The 18,114-nt window shown below is 23.1% G+C and overlaps 2 protein-coding genes across 5 annotated transcripts in view; both read left to right on the top strand.

Moving 5' to 3' along the window:
• The first annotated feature begins 2,023 nt into the window (after positions 1–2,023).
• LOC105259595 (trypsin beta) lies at positions 2,024–12,081 on the top strand. Its single transcript, XM_025411492.1, has 7 exons — positions 2,024–2,074; positions 2,158–2,240; positions 2,678–2,775; positions 2,890–3,142; positions 3,481–3,651; positions 3,742–3,892; positions 12,011–12,081. Exons 1-7 carry the CDS (start codon positions 2,032–2,034, stop codon positions 12,079–12,081), a joined length of 870 nt encoding a protein of 289 aa, XP_025267277.1. The 5' UTR covers positions 2,024–2,031.
• Positions 5,459–18,114, top strand: part of LOC105259572 (transmembrane protein 114) — a 25,113-nt gene continuing 12,457 nt past the window's right edge. The window contains exons 1-3 of one of the 4 annotated variants that reach the window (XM_025411537.1): positions 5,459–5,608; positions 12,011–12,083; positions 17,503–17,679. In XM_025411537.1, the coding sequence (XP_025267322.1) occupies positions 17,647–17,679 (33 nt within the window). In that variant the 5' untranslated portion in view covers positions 5,459–5,608; positions 12,011–12,083; positions 17,503–17,646. The other 3 variants (XM_025411538.1, XM_025411536.1, XM_025411539.1) reach the window with 3 other exon arrangements.

The raw sequence follows: 18,114 nt of genomic DNA, 5'->3' as shown, positions 1-18,114 counted from the left end.
CTATTCATCTTAATTATCTTTTTATTAATTATCTTTTTATTAAAATAATAAATGATGACTTTCCGCATCACTCAAAGAGTAGCACTAATAACGTTTAGAGTTTTTCTTGAGAATTTCGAATAATCCCGCATCTTGTTTCTAATCCTGTATTCCGATCTTGGAAATCATGTTCTCATATTCTTTACTAAACATTTTCGGTCGATCATCTAGACGTAAAAGAATTCTCTCTCTTCTATCATTTACTCTCGATCTTGGAGAAGAATATTCTTCTTCTTTGAATATTTGAAGCCCATTCCATTCTCATCGAAGAATGCTCTTCTTCAGCGCAATATGTTTTTCCTCCATATGAAAATGGAGTTTTCTCGTCGATAGATAATATATGTCTGGTCTAAGCGCTGTATATATAAGTTATAATCCCTTCTGCTTAGCAGTAAGTCGTCTCATCCGTTTAGCAAATAAATTGCGTCTAATACTAAATCGCATTCAATTCGTTTAGCAGTAAGTTATATCTCGTCCGTCTAGCAGTAAGTTATGCCTCGTCTGTCTAGTTATAAATTGTGTAGCGTCTTTAACTATAAGCCGCGCTTAGCTTTAACAAATTGTACGCTATTCGTCATTTTCATCCGCCTGTGTATATACATGATGTTCTTTACAATAAATCATTTGTTGCACTAAGATACGGTTCTGTAAATTTGAATTTCCCTTTCTTCCAAATCTTGTTATTGACAAGCCGATCTGTGATGTCCGGAAAAGCGATCCATTATAAGATAACATTTAAGGGATTATCATTTTTTTCTAGTACAAAATCAATACATTATTAGAAATATATATATATATATATATTTATTTATTTATTTATTTATTTATTTATTAAAAATATAATATTTACTAATTAACAATCTATGCTTCATAATTACATGACTCGTCATAAACTTTGTACGTTTGATATAAATTATGGCTTTGGTCAATTCCGTTGTAAATTCAAAATTTTCGATTTGATGAGATTTCAAACCTCATACATATATACATACATATACAGGGTGTATCCTAAAAAGTAGGAAGTATTGCAATGGTGGATTCAGGACACAAAAATAAGAGAAAAAGTCCATATAAACATATGTCTGATATGATCTTGTTTTCAAGTTATAGCTTCCTTTATTTTTTAACAGAATTGATTATTAAAGTAATAGGAAGTGCTCAAAATGACTACCTCTAACTTGAATACAGGCTTCAACACGTCTCATCATAGATTGTCTGACTTTTACAAAAATTCCGGTTATTGCTCAGATTTCCCGGCAACCATCTTCAACACATTGACGAAGTATCTCGATGTTGTCAATGGATCTTTTGTATATATGTTTATATGAACTTTTTCTCTTATTTTCATCCATAACATTGTTCATCTACAATATCGGCAATGTTCAGGTATGTACATACACGTATACATTTGCATCTATTTTGTGTGTATGTTATTAATTTTCTAGTAATATTCTAGTAAAAAATGTGTATTTTACGTACTATCAAATTTACGTATTTTTTTAGCTTACCAAACCTCTCTCTCTCTCTCTCTATCTCCCTCCCTCTCTCCTTCCCTCTTCCCTCTCTCTCTCTATTTTTCTCTCTCTCTTTCTCTGTCTGTCTGTCACTCTTTCTCTTTGTTTGTTTGTGTACAACATTATTAATTAATGTAGAATTTAAAAAAATTTATTATTGCTAGATATTGTTATTATCAGTTTATTTTCATATTTTATATTTTCTTTATATACACATAAATTTTTTTATTTCTACATATTTTTTTGAACAATTAATTTTAACTAACAAATACATCTCTATTCGATTAAAATAAAGAAATGTATGACCAAAAATAAATGTTTATATTATGTCTTCATTGAAAAAATTTTGATAACTAGAATAGCGATAGCCGAACCATTTTTTTGCAAATGACTATAAGTGCTTTGTCCTTTGATAATTTCTACTAATAACTATAATTATATGCTGCTTCAATTTAGTAGTGTCTTTTATATCGTCAAGATGAACACTTGTTTTCTAATGCTTAGTTTCTTTTGTTTCATAAGTGAGTATTTATATCGTTATAAATTTTACATTATTTAAAAAAAAGTTCTTTTAATTTATTAAATCTAATACGTTTAAATCTAGTGCATTCGCATAAAGTTTCGAGCAATTCAATAGAAAGAATTATCGGTGGCGTTGATGCCACTATCCAATCAGCTCCTTATCAAGTAAGTAAACTTTTATACTTGTTTATTTTTATTTAATATTATATAAAAATATTAATATCATTGTTACATTATTATAATAATGATATACTATATATTATATAATCATATAAGTATTATATTATAATAATAGTATTTTAATTGTACATACACAGAATATACAATACTAATAAATATTGAATATAAAATAGCAATTTTTATTCGCTGCTTATTGTAATAAAAGAAAAAATATATAACTTTGTTTTCTAGAAGATATAAATTAAAGAAAAATTGAAATATATATATATATATATATATATATATATATATATATATATAAATTCTAAAATTTTTTTCATTACAATATAAAATATATACTATATCATCAAAATTTCGAGATTCTAACTTTTCCTGAACTTTAATCAAGATTATATTATAACAAAATTCTCTTATTTTTATAGCTACAAATGAGAATAATAAATAATGATAATCAATATATATGCAGTGCTTCTATAATAAACATTCATTTGGCTGTGACAGCAGCTCATTGTATAATGGCGTAAGTAAAATAATTAAAATAAGATTTAGAAATAATTTTTAATTTTTCCTCATTATATATGATTACATATAAGATTTTTTTTATTTTATAATAAATATACAATATATCACACAGAGTCAAAGATCCTCTTAAAGAAATCATCATAAAAAGTGGATGCTCTTTTCTTTATGATAAATGCAATGTTCATAATATTATCAGTTTTGTTATACACGAAAATTACAATAGTATTATCAATGACTATGATATTGCTGTTATCGAAGTATCACCCATATTCACATATAATCACTTTACGAAAGCAGTTGATTTGGCATTAGATAAAAATGTCTATACAGAACGGGGAAAAGTTTGCGGTTGGGGATACTATTTGGTAAATAGAAATTATTTTATACAATATAATATATCCATATGTAATAATATAATGGTATTATATATTGTACGTATTTAATAATTTTTTTTCTCCTTTTTGTTCACATTTTATTGTAATTTAATTACTGTTTATAATATTGGAAATTATTGTAGTTCATTTGATAAGGACCAAAACCCATGGTCGAAACGTTGTGATTCTTTACCAATCAATAAATTGCCAGTGTGGTCGATTTAAATTACGTTATTTTATTTTATCTACTGGCGACATTCAAGAATTTAATATCATTATATTTTCACTTTTTGCTTGCATATAAAAAAGTAATATTTTATGAAATATAGAAAAACAATTATGATGATGATATCAATCCAGTTCTGGCCAACACTTTGCAGTGTATCCAAATACCAAAAATATCAAAAAGACAATGCTCTGAATATTATAAATATAGATTTACAATAACACGTCGAATGTTATGTTATGGATTTCAGAATGGACAAAAAGATTCTTGTAATGTAAGTCTTAAATTAAGCCATAACTGTCACTCTCTCTCTCTTTCTCTCTCTCTCTCTCTCTCTTTTAATTGTTATTATTTACCGAAATAGGGTGATTCTGGAGCAGGATTAGTTAATGAGGATAATGTGCTACTTGGTATAACTTCATGGGGAGATGGTTGTGGTGAAATCAATTCTCCTGGTGTATACACTGATGCTATATTTCTTGCACCTTGGATTAATAATATAATTAAAATAACTAAAGAAAAACATATGATGATAAATAATACTTATGATTATAAATATAGATGCGTGCTTTGTGAAATAATACAAATATTAAAATATATAGTAGTTGTATCAAATATATGTTTAACATTTTTGTCACACAATTAAAAAAATTATTTTATCATTGTTTCATTGGAAGACATTTAAATACGAAATTTTATTAATTTTTTCAAAATACTATAATATGTACATTTTATTACTTCAATGTATATTTTATTATTTTAATATATATTTTCTAATTAAAGATTTTTACTTTTGTAATGTATTACATTTTAAATAGTAATACTAGAAAATGTGCCAAATAAAAATATAAATTATGCGTGATAAAGAAGTAGTTAATAATGAAGGGAATATCTTAGACATGTTCAAAATACTTGTAAGATAGTCTGTGAAAATCCTGATGTTTTCGAACAAATGTGCCAGTTATGTAGATGACATGCTGCAGGTATGTATTGAAAATAATGGGGGACGTTAAACATCTCTTCTAAAAAACAACAAATAAAGTTAAAAAATAAAGTTCAACTAAATTGATACTGTTGATTTATGTCCATTATTTCGATAACAAAGTATTTGTGTGATTATATGTTCGTATGAACATTTGTTTTTCTTTTTATAGATAACACACTTACAAATTTTTAAAACATACTTTTGACTCGCCCTGTTATATATAAAGTTTCATTAAAATTAAATTTTTTGGGTTAGTGAGGTTTTCTTCTAAGAAACTACGTAATTATATTTTATTGTGTATTATTGTATATTTCTTACATAACTATATCTTATTGTATGTTGACTATCATTTAAAGAGTCGCGTACATATTGAATTTTATTTATATCTTTTCTTTCATATTTTCAAAGTTGTTACATTTTTTATTTAATATTATTTTATACATAATAAATAAAAAAAATATATAACTATAAATTTTATTAAATTTTATTAAAAAATATATAATTAATTTGTATAAATATTTGCAATGAAAATTGCAGTTTTAAAAATGTATCTAGCTATATACGTCTAGCACAATACATAATAAATATACAGATAATAAATAAATATACAAATATACATCTAGCATAATACATAATAAATATACTTTAAAAAGTAATTATTTCTTTTGATTTTTTAAATTGTTTAAAGTTTAAAACTTAAACGCGCATTATGACTTTTGTTTAATATATAAAAAATACAGTATTTACAGTATTTTGAAAAATATCATAATTATGTTGTATTAACCTTTATTTAAATTGATATTTGAATAATTCGCATTTTGAAAAAAAGAAAAACAAATATTTTTAATTATTTTCTGTTTAATTGGTATGTATTTTATTATATTGTGTTAATATGTGTATATATATGCGCGCGTGCATGTTTGTACATGAGTTAGTAGATAGTTTTTTCCAAATATATAATTTTATATGATTTTTATATTTATATCCATGCAGAAAGTAAAGACTATATATTAAATAAGTAAATTGTCCCACCCCTTAGTTTGTAACTAGCCGCTAGTTCTCTTCTTAAGCTACTATTCACGTATTCAGTGCGAGATCAGTGTCAGATCGTCAATCAGTGCGTTCGGACGATAGAGCTTCGTCTTGCGTAGTGTCATACTATTTTGTGAGCCTTGTCGCGCCAACCGAGGAAGAACGGTATTTTCGGTGTTTTGCGCTCGAACCACATCTCCTAAGATATTTCGAGGTGAGTCAATAGAAGATGGCAACTTGAGCGAGCAACCGGCTGTCGAACACGTGCACGTTTGTGCTTGCGCCGCCAACGCACTATTTAGAATTGCATAAATACATAAGGTGATGGATAATAATAACAAATTTTATATATCCGTATTTTATTATCCGTGTTTTATTATGTATAAAAAGAAAATAACAGATTTTATGTATTATATATATTTTTATCAATCAAGAATAGATTTTTTCCCTTAAATGAGATTAAATGCTAATTCATATAAATTAATATTAAATATATGCTACTTTGAAATATTTTCTTAATATTTACTATTATAAATCTTAGTCTAAAATAAAAATCTAAATCATCTAAAATCTTAATCTAAAATAATTAAGTCACAAATTAAAATTTGTAAAAATATAAATAAAGATAGAGATAATCAAAGACTTTATCTTTTTAAATTTAAATATGCCATTGATATATAAAAATTACTTGTATTTTATATGTATTTTCTTTATATAAAATTAAAACTATAAAAAATACAGTTACATAAACATAAATCCACAGAGAAATATATATAAAAATAATTAATTTCTAAATTAATTGTCAAATTCCTAAATAAAATTTCTAAATTAATAATAATCTCTAAATTTTAAATTATGGATATATATTATAAAACTATTTGTGTGTGTGTTTATTTTGATATCCTCATATTAATACTTTTTATATAACTTTTTGGTATTTATTATTATTTTAACTAAATTAAATGAGATAGAATATTTTTCTAAAAATTATTGTAAAAAGTGATAACAAATGTTATCAAATTAAATTTGCTTTTTTCTTATTGTATTTATTATTATATTAATATTATTTATATTAGTATTAGTAGGAATAAATTACAAAATATTAATATAAGAAAGTGTTTTTAAAAATGTTAATGTAAAAGCAAGAGAGAAGTCACATAATGATTTTATTTCAACCATTAGCATTATATTATCATTATTATTAAATTTATGTTGTTATAAACAAATATAGTTTCATATTTATATATATCAGATTACATCCATATATTTAGTTATTTGTTTTATACATGTTCTTGCCTTTATAGAAAGGAGGAGAAAAAGAAGAAATAAGATGAACACAGTTGAATTTTTTTGACAATATTTATTAAAACTTAAAAATTATTCTTATTTTTAAGATAACAATTTTTCTTTGTTTCATCTTTTTTATTATATATATAAAAATGAATTTAAGTTAAATACAATGCATATCTGATCAAATGTGAAATTTCCCTCTCCTATTCTCTCTCTCTTTCTCTCTCTCTCTCTCTCTCTCTTTCTATTTTTCTATCTATGTTACGATACTACTTATTTACGGATCTATTTTACGGATATTTTTGGCGTTAAAACTCCGTTAACGAAATTTATGTTTTCTAATATATACTTCTTAAGAATCATATTTTAGAAGCTTTGTGTTATGAATTGTACGTATTTTCCGAATATTGTTTGTTGCAATATATATAATACAAAGAATAAATGAACTTGTAAGGAGAAATATTATAGATGTCATATATGGCACAAAAAAGAATTTAAATTATAAGTAACAATTGTCTGAATTATACAATGCAATATACAATCGATGCAGAAAAAATAAAATAAATAAAAATTTATATACACTATGTATAAAAACATATTATATATATATATATATATATATATATATATATATATATATAAAAAGATTATTATATTTTCACCATTTAACCAATTCGATTATTTGCATTGCAGAGGAATGATTACTGGACATTAATAATACATTATGCTTTCAGATTATAAAAAATTGTTCTACAGTCTTAGTTTATGAAAAAATTAATATCATTTCGTAATATCTTCTTTATTACAAAATTTTATTCTTATGATAGTTTTTCTTTTGCAGATTCCACAATATTTATCATTATTATAATAAGAATCAATTCTTTCTTCAAAATTTAAATATAATCTTGCAATACACGATATTTCACGGGGAACTAAAGGGAACTGTATTTTTAAAACAGGTTAAGATAAAAAACAATCATAAAACAAAATTAAATGATTTTATATGCTTATTTGGTTTTACACTTTTGTTGCATTTATGCATTTTTATACAGTTACAAAATATAATTTTTTAAACTGCTCTTTTTTAAATAGGTTCCACAGTTGGGTGTATAGTCAATGTAGTTTTTATCATCTATAAAAAAACTGTAGTCTAAAAATTGTTAGTGTGTCTAAAAATGATTAGTTCAGAATTTATTTTAACTTTAGGGACAAAAATGTGAAAAATGTCAAAAAATTAGATTATATATTTTTCCGGTTAATATTTGTTAATTTAACAAATGCTTTTAAGTATTAATTTAACAAAATGTTTCTAAAAGATTCCCTTATTAAAATTTATAAATTGATTTTTTAATTATTTTAAAAATATTCACTTATATATTATTACATAAATAAAAAATGCATATATGTAAAACATGTTTCAAAAATAGTTGTAATTAATATGTTACATCTTTAATATATATTAACATAATATCGGAATACGTTATAGAAAATAAATTCATTCAAATATTATAAAATATTGCATAAATGGCAATAAATAGCAATCAATAATAAATTTATTATTTCACATAGGTGGCAGCAATTATTTATAATTCGCTGGCAATCTTGTAAAATTTTTGGCTTATATATTTTTGATGATTTGTATTTGTATGATAATTATTTAATATCAAAAACCTAATTAATTAATAGAATGTATTAATTATTGACAATATATTTATTATCATGAAAATCTCATAAATGTTTGATTAAATAAGATTTATTTAAATATACGTTTTATATATAGTTTGTTAATGAATTCATCTTCAAATACATAATAAAAATTAAGATGTATATTTTGATTTAAAAATGGTAAGCTTGAAATTTCAATAAGTAGTTGTTGCAAAAAATTAAATTAAATTGCCATATTTTTCCTCTTAAATAAAATTATTTTTATATAAATTTTTTATATAAACACTTTTTATTTTTAATAATTTCATATGGATAATTGAAAATATTTATTTATATGGAAAATATTATATACAAGTAATGTATTAATATTTTTAAGATATTAAATATATTATTTATAAAACGAGAATCTTCATAAAAATATAAAAAAATCATTATTACATCTGAAATATTATAAATTATATTATTTATTAATTGAAATATTTTAACAAATTAGTAATTTAGATTTTGTTAAAAATTATAAAACAAGATTAAATAAAAGCAAAATTTTAGTTATTTCATAAAAAAAAATATTTATTTTAAAAATATTTCATAATTAAAATAAATTATTTGGCATTTTAATTTTATATTTTTTAGAAAAGTTTTTGTATCTAAATTTATTAGAAACGTGTACAATAAGTTGCAAAAATACCTGAATGCTGTTGATTTTAATCTTCAGTAATTTAATATATGGTTCTATCATAGTAATAATCTTAAATAAATTAAAAAGTTAGATTACAATTTTCAAATTTTTATTCAAATATTAATATATAAATATTAGATTATAAAATATTAATATATAAATATTAGATATTGTTTTAAAAATACAATTTAAATTAATATTTACATTTCTTTGAAATATTAATTGTGTGAATATCATTTTAGTATTTGAACGATTAAATAATATTAACACATATTCATTACAATATACATTTTTATAATTTAATAAAACTTTACTATATTAATATAATATCGAGTTATAATTTGTTTGCTTATATATATATACACGATCTACTATGTATATATCCAATTCTATCTGTTTAAACAAAACTCTAATTTATCGAATAATTTCACATTAGCTAACATAGAAATTCTAAAATGATGTGATTGTATTGCATTTCTAAATCTAATTTAAAGTTATTTTTACATTGACCCTATTTATTATTTCTTTTTATGAAATACTTTTCGATAATACATTATACTCGCGTTAGTTTTCTTAAATGTCAGGTAATTGACATTGATGTCGATCATATACGCTTACACACGCTCACACATACTCATTTATACTTACACATATATATACTAAAAGATGTTTCCATTCTCCAACTATCATGATTTGGAATATACTCATATATTTTTTGAAAGTTAGTAGTTGTCTTCATATTGTACGAAATAAATATCAGAAAACTTCGATTTTTAATCACTTATTCTTTCGTTTTTCGAATTAAATTTCATACCAACAATTCCATCACATAGTAATTATATTCTGTATCCATTTTTTAAAAATTTTATTATATTTATTTAGACCAAATATATATTAAATTTATTAAATTACATATATTAAATTTTTACTTTATTTTACAAAAATATTATGTTTCCAAACTCGTAAACATATATTCTAATAAAATTTCACTATATTATTTTTTCCAAGGAATTTGATCAAAGAGAATTTTCTGGCATAATAAATTTGTTTGTCAGAGAGAATCAGCTATTATATAACTGAGTTATAGCATAAGTTTTCAAGTCAACAATTTTGAAGTCAAAATATTGAATTTCTTTTTATTATATATTAATAAAAAAAATTAATGTCAACAGGTTAAGTATTTACAGTTAATTATTTACATTAACACATGTCTCTAATGATCATTTTTTTTTTTAATTTTTTTCTAATTATCTTGATATTGTAAAAGAGGAAGTATTAATTAATATTCATTTATGATTTAAAATCAATAGTCTCTTATATTATAAAAAAAGTTAAATTTCAGTAATTTTTAAATTACGATGAGAGTATATAAGTAGAGAGTATGTAAGATATAAGAAATATGATTTTGCATTTAACATATATTATTATATTAAGGTGATGATTCCGGAAATTTTAGGAAGATTTTAACTGTTTAATGATTTAATAATTCTTAATTTTTTTATATAGAGAAGAGAATCAACTTATTTAAGAAAAATATTATTTATTTACAAAAATAAAGATAATTTAAAATATAAAGGAACGCATGCTACCAGAAAAATTGGTTACATATATTAATTACATATATTGTTATATATATTATGTTATATATATTAGTTTTTTTCTAAAATTATAAAACTTTTATTTTATTGTTTATTAAACAATTATTAACGATTAAGATTGATACAAATAAATATGGCAATTTGAATTTTTGAGTTCTACATTATTTGCATATTTTATAAGTTTACAATTTTCCGTTCTTATATTAACTTTACAATAAATAAAATTTATTCTGATTGATAGAGAGGACATGGAGAATTATATTTATGGCTATTTTGTTTCTTCGATATAATGCTACTTGATTTCTCATCTAGAAAACATTAAAAAAATATGATATTATCAACAAATTATTGATATTAATAATAAAAAATTATGATAAATACGAATTACAAAAATACAACAAATGCTTGTTTCTAAGACTTGTTTTAGAATTTATACTTGTTTTAGAATTTAATAGAAAAAAATGATATAATAGATAATGAAAACATATATTATAATAAATGCAGAAATAATAAAACATATGATTCAGCGATACAAAAAATTATAATCAATACAAATAGTCATTATATCGAATATGTTTTATAATACATGTTATATATTATACATTGTATTTTCGATGAAATAAATTATTGTGAACTTAATATGTGTGTATTTCTTTTTTATTTTCTTTTTTTTCATATATTGATTTTAATAGGTAAATCTGCAGTTAGACGACAAGTTAAGCATCGTGAGATTGCTAATATAAAAGTTAAAATACCTCGGAGAACTACTGTAGTATTAAAATACAAGTACTCTATATTTTTTTCTTGGAAATTTCTATTCTATAGAATTATAAAATAGTCATTTCAATATAAAAAAATTAAATCTCCTTTATTTACTACTAAACTATTGCAATATTGAAGCCGTAAACTTCTTCTGAATTCTTACTTATTGTTTAAACAAATAGCGGAAATATCTTAGACAAAGTAGACTATCAGATAGAGTAGACTATTCTATATATAATTTTATATTCTAAATTATGTTATGCTTTTTTTGCCCTTTTATGTATGCACAATTATTCCAAAATATTTTCGGAAATAAAGTTTATAATTTCAGGGAAGAAATATATGTATTGAATTTTTTTATTTATGCTTTTTTAATATTATATTTATATTTTATTATATTTATATTTTATTATATTTATATTTATATTTTAATATTATTTTTATTTTTGTAAATAAGATAATATATCTTTCCTATATAAATGGATCTTCTTCATTATAAAAAAAATTAAGATAGAATTATTAAAAAATCAATAGAGATAAGAAGAGTTTATAAAATATTTTGCATAAATTATTTTAATATGTATTATTGAAAAATAAATATTGGGTTTGTTGATTATTTCAGAAGATGCTCTGCTCTGCCATTATATGAACATCATTTTAGACTATAATATGTATCATCCATCTTCAAGATAATGGTAAATATAATTCATAATGAAAAAATTATTTTTTTATTATTCTTGATATATGGATAACCATAATAGACACTATATAGGGTATATCGTAACATGTAGAACTCACTTCAGGGATGGGTAGCGGGCACACCAACAATGAAAAAAGTTCATATTACATGTGTCCTATTTGACCTTGTTACAAAGTTACAGGACGTTTAATATTTAAATAACTGGCAACCGATTACATTCATATAAGGTGCTCGAAATAGCTACCGCCGCTCTGAATGCAAGCATGCAGTCGCCGTATCAAAGTCGACTATCGCACTCTTTCAAATATTCCAGGTGTATGTCGGATCTGTTGGCAAGCTTCTTGTATACATGCACATAGAACTTCAACACTGGCAATGGGTGCAGAATACACAATTGTCTTCAAGTGGCCCCATAGATAAAAATCTAATGGATTTAAATCTGAGGAACGAGCAGATCAAGCAATAGGTTCTCCACGACCTATCCATTTCAAACGTCCTGTAACTTTGTAATAAGATCAAATAGAACACATGTTAATATGAACTTTTTTGGTGTGCCCCCTAGCCATCCCTGAAGCGGATCCCACATGTTACGATACCTTGTATATTATATATATATATATATATATATATATATATATATTATTATATATATTTTTTAAATAAAATATAAAAATGTAAAAGTTATAATTATTCTTTCGGATATTGTTTAAAAAGCGCTGCGCGGTGAGCAGTGCTATTTGAAGCTGATTCATCTGATATCAAAAATTCGATAAACTGTAGTTAATGCATAAAATTGTCTAGTAGATGAACGAAGGAAAAATCGAAGGATTGTTGATTAATCGAAAAATTGTTTTGGGACAAAATAGCAGCTATTTGACACTAAGATATTCTTTTTCGACTTAAAAATCGCTTATTTTTTATTAAGTAAAAAAAAGTATCTATTAAACAACAAAATTCTTCGTTCATCTACTAGGTTTTCATATGTAGAAGAAGCCTGTAAAATTTCAAGCAAATCAGTGTAACGGTTTTCGAAATATCTTACACGGACTTTGAAAGAGTGATTTCGAGAAAAACACGTTTAAGATTTGTGTCAAGTTTACTCTTAAATAAAATGCAGATTTTTTAATTTACACGAAATCATTTATTCCGAGCCCATATAATTTTAGTTTATTTAACTCTTTATATATTGCTTTATATATTAGTCCTCACAAAACATCAGAGTTAAAGCTTTATAGTCGTGTTTAAACGAAGTTATACATTCTGGCGCTTCATGAAATATACACTTCTAACTCCATCAATTTGCATCCGATTAATTTGAAATTTTTAGAAAATATTTTCAATATGATATACTTCAAGAAAATGTAAAAACAAAAATCTTTTTTTTTTACTTTTATGACTAGATATAATCCCTTAAATAAAAATTGAATGATATTAAAGAATACATACATATAATACAATAATATGTGTGTGTGTGTGTGTGTGTGTGTATTTTGTTTTTTTTTCTTTTATCTTAAATATGAGGTCGTCTTAAGTTTTTTAAACAAAACATTCAACATTTTATTCTAAAATTTAAAAAATATCGAATTGAATAAAAACTTATTTTTATAATGTCAAAAGTTAATTATTAAGAAATTTTTAAATTAATATATAATGTAAATAATGTTGTGTGTGTAAAATGCAAGAGAAACTTTAACATATATAAAAATGTAAATGATGTAAAATGTGAGAAAAGTCTAATTGAATAAATATGTATTACGTATATCATTTTTATTCATTATTGATATTCTTGTACATTTATATTAAGTATAACAAACAATATTTCGAGCATGATTTATACACCAAAAATTTTTTAATATCTTAATAATTGACAATTAATTCCTTAATTTTTTAAATTTATATATCTAATATATTTTTACTTAATAATCGATATTCTTTAAAATTTTTCGAAGTAGAATATTTTACTTAAAAAATTCTAAATATAGGATTTTCATATTTAAATAAAAAACAAGATAGCAAAAAGCTTATCAAGAAGCACAATAGTGTATTATGTATGTGCCAAGTCATGCGCAATAATCATGTGTAGTAAGAGTGAGGCATACCATATGGCATATCTATATGCAAACTGCTCAGTTGAAAATATCTCGGATTATAGAATTTCAGTAATGGTCGGATCAACTAATTTTTTAATAATCTTAATTGATAGTTTCGATTTTAAATATATAGAAAATGTTTTTATTATGCTTCTACACATAGTATGAACAGAGGTATTATGATACAAAATCCTCTAATGTAGAAATTTGGCTGCGTTTTGGAAGTCTATAAGTTCAGTACTGGAAGTTTACAAGTTCATGTTACGTATAGTGTAAATTTTCAGTATTGATAGTGAATTTCAAAATGCTACCTTTAAAACATCGCAGTTGTATCATTTCATAAACACCTTAGAACATATATACTAGAAGAGTCATAGATATGATGTATCTAAATCGTGCGTTTGTCTTTATTTAAGGAGTATAAAGATATACGCTTACTTTGCTCCGTGCATTTTGCGTTTTCTCTCGCTTGCATGAAACATAGCATTGTCTCTCGTTACGTACGAGCGGGAGAGAATGCAACGAATACAAAATAGAATATCTTCTATGTGTACTTCGGTCCTTCTCCTCAACACTCGGATTCTTCTTATAGATAAACCATAAAAAAATTGATTTTTGCAGTCTCTAACATATATCTGCTGTTGTTTGTTTATTCACCGTGATACGCATGTATCAATTATGTATAGCATAACTGCAACTTATGTGTGTGTGTGTGTGTATGTACTATATATACGTATGTGTGTGTGTGTGTGTGTATCTCATACCATCGCGTATCGCAGCAAATAAACAATTTTAAACAATGATAGAATGTTGGAAACACTTTTGTTATGTTTAGATTGGTTGCAGTTTCAGTATATATATTCTAACAAAGATAAACAAACATAACATAGATAAATTTTCGTAAAATTTCACATTTTGCCACAAGGTTGCTCAAATAGCACTGCAGTACAATATTATCATTGAATTCTTTATGTCCTAAAATAAGGTGATTTATTATCCAAATAGCAAGAAACATTTTAATTATCCTAGTAAACATAATACGCGTAATATTTCAGCAGAAAGTAATATTTCATCCAGCAACAAATAACTGCAAATTTTGCTGATTTCTATCGCTAATTTGCTGTCAATTCCACGCATGTAAATTTTATTCAGTTTTTGCTGCTAATTTGCTATAAAATTTGTAAGCAGATTCTGCTGGCAAATCACAAGGCTAATACAAACATAAGTGATACGAATATAGTTGATAATTTGTTAATAATTTTCGTATAAATCTGTTGCTAATTTGCTAACATATTGTATGCATTTTGCTTAGTACAGTAATATATCAATAAAATTCATAGATCTGCTGACAGTCTATCAATATATCATATATATATATATTCAATTTTGGCTATCCCATCCTTAAAACTTTTACACGGAATATATTGTGATGAATCGATTTCTACAGGTAAAATATAGAATAATTCCATTAAAAAAACTAGATTAACTTTCACATAGGCTTATTTATACTCACGGTCAAATTAATATCCTTTCTCTTGCTCCAAATCCTACTACTTTTATTTAGAACATTTTTTTAAATGCATTGTTTTCGAGATATTACGGTATTTAAAATAGAACATAGTCTATATATATATATATATATATATATATATATATATATATGTGTGTGTGTATATATAATTAACATATAATATAAAATGTAATATTGTAATATTGTAATATTGATCATAAATATCAGTATCTAATGAAATATGAAAATTTCAAAGAGTGCAGTTATAATGTAACACTCAAAAAAATTACTTAAAAATATTTCTTGTTGGAATAAAGGAAGTGAAAATGAATGGTGCGTAGTATTTATCTCAAAAACAAAGTTGTTAATTACACTTTAAAAATATAGAATCTTTGGATGCACTACAGATATCATTTGTTTCTAGGAATTAATATAAAAATTATTTATGATTTATGTTTATATTATAAAATATTTTTATATAATATTATTTTATAAAATATTAAAATATTAAAGCATCAAATATCAAATCAAATATTAAATATATATAAATATATATAAAGTATCAAAGTTTACTTTACATTAATTAATTCTACTTTTTCATAAAATTAAAGAAACGTATAAATATCTAAAAAAATAAAATAAAGTACAATAGATACATTTCTAAATAATTAAATTATCACAAATCATAAATAATAATTTTTTAAAAAGAAAAATATTTAATACTTAGACAAGTGTTGAGAAAGACGCAATTATTAGTGACTAAGAAAACATATAATTGTACAGCATTTTCGATTCTTTTTATATTATTTTTATAAAAATAATTGTAATAATTATTTGATTCTTACAACTGTATCTCTTGAAAAACTATAATTTTGCAGAAAAATATGGAAGAAAATACAATGTCAAATATCAAAAATGTCTTTCAGAATTGTAAAGTTGTTTGTCTTTTTTATATAAAGAAAACAATAATTTAACCCATTCAGACTTGAATTTTTTCTGTAATGTAAAACATTATTAAATTAATTTTTATTGATGCTAAGGATTTAAAACGACGATATATATATATATATATATATATATATATATATATATATTTTTTTTTTTTTTTTTTTTTTTTTCGAGATATATATGTATATATATTTTTTTTTTCACCGAGAGATCACAGGGAACCTAATTCTAAAAAATAACTATTTCACATGATTTTAAAGTTTTTGTGCATAATTGTGTACATAGGGTCTGAACGGGTTAAAAACATAATAAATATAAAATATGAAAAATAAATATAATGAAAACATAAAAATATAAACATAAAAATAATAAAATGAAAGAAAGAACAACAGAATTTCTTTTCTTCTTAATATTTTTCTTTTACTAATCAAACTATAATTATTGTAAACTATAGATGAAATTATTGTTAATTATAGATGAAAATTTTAAACCGCAAATATAACAATTTATATGTGAGTGTTTTACAATTTTTTAGGAACATTATCTTTCTTCTATTTATTATTGAAGCCAAAATGAAATCCAAAATTTTGCCTAAAATATGATTTTATTTTAGGAAGATAAACTCTTAAACTAGATCTTATTTCAAAGTTAGAATGATGTTTGATAAACTCTTAAACTAGATCTTATTTCAAAGTTAGAATGATTTAGTGGACTTTTCTTAAATTTATTAATTTGATAAATGAATGAAATATTTTATACATTATTCTATTTTCAATTTTATTTAAGAAATATGACAAATCTTTTGCATCAATCTCATAAATATAAAAATGTATTCTTATGCATCTGACCTTTTTCTATGTTGCCAGGTTGTTGGTCCAAGTTAAGATATAAACACTTGCAGAACGTCGTTGAACGTCGTAGCAGACATTATCGACTTATTGCACGTGCCAGATTATTGCACGACGCATTCTTGAATTGTTACCAAGAAGCAGAGAGAAACAGAAGTGGACATGGCAAATCGAATGAAGGCTTTGTACAATCAGGTACAGTACATATACAATAAGAATTTAGTTGGAAACAGATATTATTTAAGTTAGATAGATCTTAAATATTTACTTAATATTAAATGCTGGCATATATAAACTATATAGCATATTTCATGATATTTTAACATGAACAAAAATTTATGAAATAATGAATAATTAGAAATCTACTTAGAAGTTAAGAAGACAGAATAATAAATATCAATTACTAAATACAGAATAAAAAAATACAAAATTTTAATAAATATATATTAATAAATAAAAACTGAAACTGCTAACACACTTTAGAAACTATATCAATATTCATGAAATTAATATATTAATATAATAAATTTTCATATAAATTTCACAAAATATAATAATATGTAAAAAGATATTGAAAATTTTTAAAAGAATTGCGAAGTCATGTACTGATAAAGTGCAATTTTCATAGTT

Source organism: Camponotus floridanus, unplaced genomic scaffold (genome assembly GCF_003227725.1).
Source record: "Camponotus floridanus strain SB8 unplaced genomic scaffold, Cflo_v7.5 scaffold4, whole genome shotgun sequence".
NCBI lineage: Eukaryota > Metazoa > Arthropoda > Insecta > Hymenoptera > Formicidae > Camponotus > Camponotus floridanus.
Note: the sequence above shows the minus strand (reverse complement) of the source record. Positions and strands in the feature narration are given on the sequence as shown.

Coding starts and splice junctions, on each gene's coding strand:
- LOC105259595 (XM_025411492.1), top strand. CDS start 2,032: ATGAACACTTGTTTTCTAATGCTTAGTTTCTTTTGTTTCATAA. Junction 2,776..2,889: donor GCAGCTCATTGTATAATGGC/GTAAGTAAAATA, acceptor TATATCACACAG/AGTCAAAGATCCTCTTAAAG. Junction 3,143..3,480: donor GCGGTTGGGGATACTATTTG/GTAAATAGAAAT, acceptor TATGAAATATAG/AAAAACAATTATGATGATGA.